Raw genomic sequence first — 7,216 nt, 5'->3', positions numbered from 1 at the left:
AAAAGAAGTTATAGTAACGTTTATCAGGATTGCTAAATCAGAAGAGCCTACAGCACCAGCCTTTTTATCCACTGAGATTTCCAAGAGCTCCCCCAAGCTCTTAACGTGCAGGCCCCACTCACCTATTAAGCACACCTAGGCGATCGCCTAAAGCCACAGAATTAGAGGGGTGGGGCAGCTTCACTGGTGCAGAAGTAGGAGCGCAGTGGCGGCTTCTCTGCAATGTGGGGGGGTGGGGCACAGGGTGGAGGAAGGGGGGGTGGCCTCTCCACAGTTTGTGTGGGAGCATAGCGAAATCATTCTCCTTGGGCATCAGAAATCTTTGGGCTGGCCCTGTTTACTTAATCTAGTAATGGAAGCTTAACTCCATCTAAGGCTGGTGTTACCAGCCAGACATCCTAGCTTCTCACCCAGCATTGCAGCCAGACTCAAATACATGGCGAGGAGCTGAGAGCCAAGACTCAACTTTGTTCTGCTTGCAACAGGGCTCACTGGGTACTGCAAGGAGATTGCTTTGGAAGAATGAGACCTAGGGAAAAACATTTTCAATTATTCTGTCCTGTCAAGAAGATCGTGATCACACATTCACTTTCGGTCGTCAGTTTAGGATTACTGCTCTGAGTTTCTGACTTCATAATTTGCTGTTATACAGGCCTTAAGGCAAAAATAACTTTTGTATAAAAAGCAAAAGATGCTCAGTAACTATAAAGTGCATTTGAGATTTGATCAACTGATCTTTGCAATGGAACCCCTTCAACACATACCCACTTATACGTAGTTAACCCAGTGACCAACTCTGAAATGCACAATAGATTTTCTAGAAAATAGTCTTGATGTAAAATGGCTTCTTTGAAAACTTTCCTCACATGCTGGCCTATGTGGCATTATAAACTGCCTTTAAAAAAATTTATATAGAGTTTACTCTTCAAAACATAAATCAAGAGCTTGCATAAATAATGCTGTTATCCATTAACAAGTGGTGTGTTCTTTCTCTTTACATTTTAAAATGATATATGGCTGTTTTGAAACTTGGAAGTCCATTTGCAATCACTGCTGATCCGGCCACACCCATCCATAACAGATTCGAGAGGCAGTCTTGCTGTAGGGCAAAGAGTTGTCCTTTTTACACATGTATAAAAAAAAAAGAGGGAGAGATATATGGCCTAAAATCTGAAGGGGAGGGGAGCACAAAGTGAAGAACAGAAAAAGAAAATCAAAATAGGAAAACGTGATGTGGAAAAAAGGGGTAATATTTCAGTGTTGATTCCCTTTTTTCATTCAGAGTTACGTGAGAGCTCCGGCGTCTTTGGGAAAAAATTAGTTTGGAGAGCAAGAGAAAAGGACTTTCTTAGCTGTGATGTTTCATTTTTTGCAGCAGTCACTAACAAAGAGTTGTTTGAGAACATGTAACACTGTTATTATAGCTAAACCGGTGTTAGGTGAATCATTGCCTGGATGTAAGGGTGCCTTAAAGCTTACTTACACCTTTCTCTTCCCAGAAATACAGCAGCATATAGCATAAATTTATTTATTTAGGCCATTTTTATGCTGCCTTTCTATGAAAAACATGCTCAAGGCACTTAATGAAAGATCAAGGTGGTGCTGGAGAAAGAGCCACTTAAATAGGATGAAAAGTCCTTCGACTGGAGGAAGTCTTTAAACTTTGTAGAGTGGAATGGTGGGATACATGATGCTACAATAAACAAATAAATGCAAGCATAAAATCAGTGATAAAGCTGTAGATGTTCCTGCTCTCATGAGTTCTCAATGTCTCATTCAGTCAGTAGAAAGTGAGAAGGAAAAAGCAGCTAGAGTTGCCAACTCTGCACTGGGAAATTCCTGGAGATTTGTGAATGGAGCAGAGGGTGGGCAGGTTCGGCTCCCACACGAGGCAGAAAGGGTGACCTTATTCTGTTCCCCTCTTCTCTGCAGCTGCCTGACCAGCACCTAGGTCTTCTATGCAGTGTTATCCTTCTGACCTAAAATATATAAGGGCAGTTACCTGTGCAGATCAGATTCTGTTTCATCTACTGATGTGCTACACCAATTTCGGCGACTATTTAATGAGAAAAAAAGCCACAAGAGTAGTCCCCCCCCACAACTCTACCCAGCCATAATTTTTCAGAGAAACAGGAAAAAAGATTATTATAGCATCAGAACACTTTTTTTTCATTCTTGTGTAATTTTTGCACAGATGGCAATGATTAGATTATCTAAAAATAAAAGATGAAAGCATCCTGATCAATTTGGGGACGTGCCTGCTGGACCAGCATTTACAAAATTCTAGAAATCGTTACCAAATAAACACACATGCCCACAAATCTCCCCTTAGAAATTAATTTTTATCCTGCTTTCTGCTACCAGAGTAGCAGCAGCAGCTACGTACAGCTGAACAAGCAAGATACTATATGGAAATAAAACCAAAAAATCTTATGGCACCTTAAAGATCAACTAAAATGTGGAATGTCAGAAATAAAGTATCTCGCTTTTTCCCTTCACTGCTCAAGAATACACATGCCCACTTATTTAGGTGACCAGTTTCAGGGTGTGATGGTGGGTTTCAGATTACAAACACTGATACAACACATTTGTTGGTATTAAGTCTTGTTTGTACTGCAACAGATTAACACAACTCGTCCTTTGGTATTTGTATTATAATTTTTTCAGTGATTGAAGTTGGCAAACTAATTTACTTTTGAGAATGTATAGGTTGTGCTTCTTCATATGTACCAGCTAATTCTTTTTCTAACCATTAGTCGTTTTAAGACTGTCCCAATGCTAAGAAATAATTCATTTGGTCGCACATGGTAAAGGTCCAGCCAATCAAGCAAGGAAACTCTGCCAAAGCTGTCTCTTTGTGGGGGCCACAAACTCCTAGTTTTACGTGAGCAGGCGGGCAAGCTAGTAAAAACGTTGGTTAGCAAATAACTCTGGAGGACATTTTGAGACAAAGGTCGATATACATTGTATGTGCTTGACTAATTTGCGGACTATTGCTCAGGCAACTTGTGTGCAGGGCTGCCAGAGACTGGGCTGCAACTTGTGTGCAGGGCTGCCAAATGCACTGTATTTACTACCCTACACCGAATCCAGGCAAATCTAGTTGAAGGAATGAATGCCACCAACTCTACAGGCAGTTTTAAATAGACCCAATTGATGTTTTTATTCCGTTGATTGGGAGAAAGCAACGAATGGAGAGGGAGTCAGTATTAGCTCTTGTATTTCTCAAGTGACACATTTTCATGACCACAAAAGTGACATTCCTTCCCAACAGCCACAATCAGAATTGGGGGGGGTGGGGTAATTCCTAGCACCTCATTAAGGACAAAAGGGCTCCACTGGCACACTTCTGCAAGCTAAACCCACGTTCACTCTGTTCAAACACGGCACCCTGCTGTGGCACACAAAGGTCCACTGAGTTGCAAGCTTAAAAGAGTAGGGCTAAAGCACAGTACCATTTGTGAAAGGCACATTTCCACCCTGCCTTTCCTAGGATTCACATTAGTGTTGGAAGCCTCCCAAACGCCCTTATATCAAAAAAGACATTTTCTCAAATATGAACAGATGTGCTTCCGTAGCCAAACCACTGGGGAAAGCGAGACTATCAAAACCATACGATCCTGGTGTGAAGCTTCTGTTATTAAAAGAAAACAGGGCAGCATAAGCCCATGGGTAAGCAGCAAGTGTATGACATTGCACAGCCTGACTGTTTCTCTTCAGACGGTGGGTGCTGAAAACCAGAATGGTGGCAGGAAGCCCTGGAGTCTGTCACAAATGAGGAGGCCAACCACCTGCACAGCCTCTTTTTACTATCGGTCCTTTTCCTCTGCTCTCCCTTTTCTCTTTCCTCCTCACCCAACTTGGGTCAGTTGTTCTCCTTTAGTTAAGGAAACAGGGACAGTCAACAGCCCTGGCTCAATCAGACAGGTTCTCTGAGAAGGCCGACTTTGATTTCTGTGTCTGCTCCAGTCGGTTGAGAATAAACTGGCTGGTGTCTATGAAGCGTTCCACACAGTTCACAAAGCAGGTCTCTGCTCGACTATCCAGCTTGGGCCCAGGTTTGTCCATGCATTTCTCCTGTTCAAGACATGGAAGGGAAAGAGTCAGTCTGGGCACAGAAAGCACCAGCTCATTCTAACAGCATAACTTGCACTGACAAAACTATAGCACTTCTGGGCAATACACAACAAGGGCATACCCTGCTTTCCCACTCAGCTCCTCAAATCAAGGCAGCAGCAACCAAACATACACCCTCCCCACATGGTTCTCTCTCCATCACTATCCTTTCCCCAGTGCCATCACTGCTGGTGGCTGCAGCAGGAAAAATAACATGAGCTTTATAAGATACAAAGCAACTCTGGCCAGTCCAGGTTCCTAGACTGTTTCAAATGCAGAAGGTCCAAAGTTCAACCTCTGACATTTTTGATTAAAAGGATCTCAGAAGAGCAATGAAAGACTTCTGCCCGATCTCCCTAGCCACTCTGCCTGGGGGACAGATGGACCAACAGCCTAACTCAGTTCAAGACAGTTTCACATCATATCTGGACGGTATTTGCTCTCTGCGAGCTCCAACCCAACCGTATCTAGCACCCCACAAGTTGTGATCCGCATTGGGGTTGTGTTTCTTATAAAAAATTAACACACCACAAATAAGGCTAGCTGAAGCAGGCATCTTCATGTCATCTTTTCCTCCACTGCTACCGAATCATCTTTAACTGACAGCAGCCAAAGCAACAGTTGAATCCTCTTGCCTGACCTTCCATCGGCTTGTCGGGTTTGCAGCTGCTAAATGTGATGATGGTCGGTGGCTTTGTTGACCGTAAAGGGGAGTTAGACCAATTCAAGGAGGACAGATCTATTATTAACTATTAGCTATAATGGAATTGCCTGGATTCAGAGGATTCAGCCTCCACCGCCTTCATGCTGTTCACGGATCAATCAGAAGCATCTGGCTGGGCATTGCGGGAAACAGGCAACACACATCTTTGGGCTCATCCAGACTTTCATGTACAGGTTGCATACTGATCCATATATTTACAATCAATTTTCAATTTAATGGGTTTAACTGTTCTGTGCAATGGTAAATTTTGGCTACTTTTCAGTTAGGGGTATAAATCTGAACAAGCAACCACAACAGAAGACTTCTAGTAAAGCTCAACAGATACAGCATCACTTGCTCAGTGCCACCACACACGTAAAAAGTGCCCTGTGAGATCAGATCAACAGTCCACATAGTCCAGCCTTCTGATTCCTGTAGTGGCTTGTTTGTAACTGCCCTGGAAGGCCCATAAAGAGGAATACAGAGACCAAAGCCTCCCTCTATTGTTGCCCCCTCCAGCAACTGCCATTCAGACACACTTCCTCTGAACACGGAGGATCCATTTAGCCCATCCTGGCTAATATCCCTCTATTATCCCTGTTGCAGCACAGCAGTTTAGCGGTTAGACTGCAAGCCAGCAGTCTGCTGGTTCGAATCCCACTACTGGCCTTATGCACTCCTCTCAGCCCCAGTTCCCTGGTTGTATTCTGAGGATAATAATAACACCAACTTGTTGTTCGCCACTCTCAATGTGGCACTGATCTGTCCAGAAGAGCGGTATATAAGCACAGTGACTGTTATGAATTTGCCTAATCTCCTTTAAAAGTCACCTCTGCTAGAGATCATCACTACCCACTGTGGCAGTGAGTCCCACAAGAAAATTCTGCATAAATACTTTGGTACCTGAAAACACGAACCCCGACCATCAAAGACCTTACTGCACATGCAAAGCCGCCTAGTGTAAGTCAGGAGGAGTTTCCTCACAGTCTTTCCCACCCCCTGCCACCAGAGGCTGCAAAGGGATTACTAAGGATCGAACTACCAGGGACTGAACCCGGGACCCTCTGCGGGCAAAGCATGCGCTCTAGCCCATGCACTGAAAGGGGAAAGTCGCAGGTGCCGGATTCCTGCCGGTCCAGCCGCTCTTCCGGGGGCAGGAGCCGCGCGGGCAACTCTCGCGCTTCCCGCCCTACCCAGCACAGCTCCGTCATCTGGTGCACGAGTTGCTGAAAGCGCTGCTTCTGCGTCTCCACCTCGATGAAGTGCTGCAGCTGCGGGTCGTTGACGGCCGCGCCCAATTCCCCCGCGGCGGACGAAGAGTCCATGCCGAGCCCGACTTCGGAAACGAGAAAGGAGGGAAGCGGAGCCGAGGCGGGCAGCCAAGCGACCTTCACGTGCCTCCTCGCACCGGCCCACCGCGCATGCTCGGCAAGCCGTGACTTCCGGGAAGACCACGCATGCGCGGAATTCGAAGTTCTTTTTCCTGCGCGCGCGTGCGCACCATAGAGAGGGCGACGGCTAGAGTATATCCCACGACGACCCCCTGCGTTTGGGTTGATGGAGGTGGGGCCGTTGCCGTCCATAAAACCGACAGAGCGCGAGTAGAAAACGCGGAGCTTCAGTTGTCGAATTTCAGGGGCTGTCTGGAGCTCTCCGGGGATTACAACTGATCTCCAGGCGACAGAGAGAAAAACGGCGGGTTTGCAAGGTGGCTTCTGGCATTATATCCAGCTGAGGTCCCTACCCTGTCCAAGCCATGCTCTCCCCAGGCTGTACTCCCAAATCTCTAGGAATTTCCAAGCTCAGAGTTTGTAGCCCTATCTCCAGGTGACAGAGACCAGTTCTATGGAGAAAATAGCTGCTTTGGAGGGTGGACTCTATGGTATTACACCCCACAGAGGTCCCTCACTTCCCCGGGCTTCACCCTCCCAACTTCCAGGAATTTTCACCCAGAGCTGGCAACCCTAGTAAACCACGGTCTCTCAGCTCCACTTCCTCCTAGCAAATTCTGCAATTTGGAGCCAGTTATATGGGATTATATTACAGGGTTGTCATGAGATACTGTCAGTCTCCCCCTCCATTATGCAATATAGGCGTAATATCACTCAGTGCCATCACCTCCCACCTTATTTGCTACATGGAGACGATAATAATGGATAGTTAATCCCAGCCACCCACCCTAGTTCAGGAAGCATTTGCAGGGGAAACGGAATTTCCAGGGCATTTTTTAAAAAGGTGATGGAAGGAGGCTGCCAACCCACACCTGCAGCAGAGGGTCCTGCTTAGGCTGATGTTTGGCAGGCATTAGATGCTTTTCAACAAGCATCTCTTCCTCCAAGGTATGCACCTGTCTTGGTTCATACCATCTGCTATTGAGTGTAGAGTTCACATGTCCTC

General features: G+C 45.9%; 1 protein-coding gene across 1 annotated transcript; it reads right to left on the bottom strand.

Moving 5' to 3' along the window:
- Nucleotides 1–2,454: 2,454 nt before the first annotated feature.
- On the bottom strand, nucleotides 2,455–6,255 carry TIMM8A (translocase of inner mitochondrial membrane 8A). Its single transcript, XM_054996550.1, has 2 exons — nucleotides 6,013–6,255; nucleotides 2,455–4,077 (listed from the first exon to the last, which is right to left on the bottom strand). The coding sequence occupies exons 1-2, from the start codon at nucleotides 6,142–6,144 to the stop codon at nucleotides 3,916–3,918; spliced, it is 294 nt and encodes a 97-aa protein (XP_054852525.1). The 5' UTR covers nucleotides 6,145–6,255; the 3' UTR covers nucleotides 2,455–3,915.
- Nucleotides 6,256–7,216: the final 961 nt, after the last annotated feature.

Source organism: Eublepharis macularius, chromosome 13, assembly GCF_028583425.1.
Source record: "Eublepharis macularius isolate TG4126 chromosome 13, MPM_Emac_v1.0, whole genome shotgun sequence".
NCBI lineage: Eukaryota > Metazoa > Chordata > Lepidosauria > Squamata > Eublepharidae > Eublepharis > Eublepharis macularius.
This window is presented reverse-complemented; position numbering and strand designations above follow the sequence as displayed.

Coding starts and splice junctions, on each gene's coding strand:
- TIMM8A (XM_054996550.1), bottom strand. CDS start 6,144: ATGGACTCTTCGTCCGCCGCGGGGGAATTGGGCGCGGCCGTCAACGAC. Junction 4,078..6,012: donor AGATGACGGAGCTGTGCTGG/GTAGGGCGGGAA, acceptor TGTCTTGAACAG/GAGAAATGCATGGACAAACC.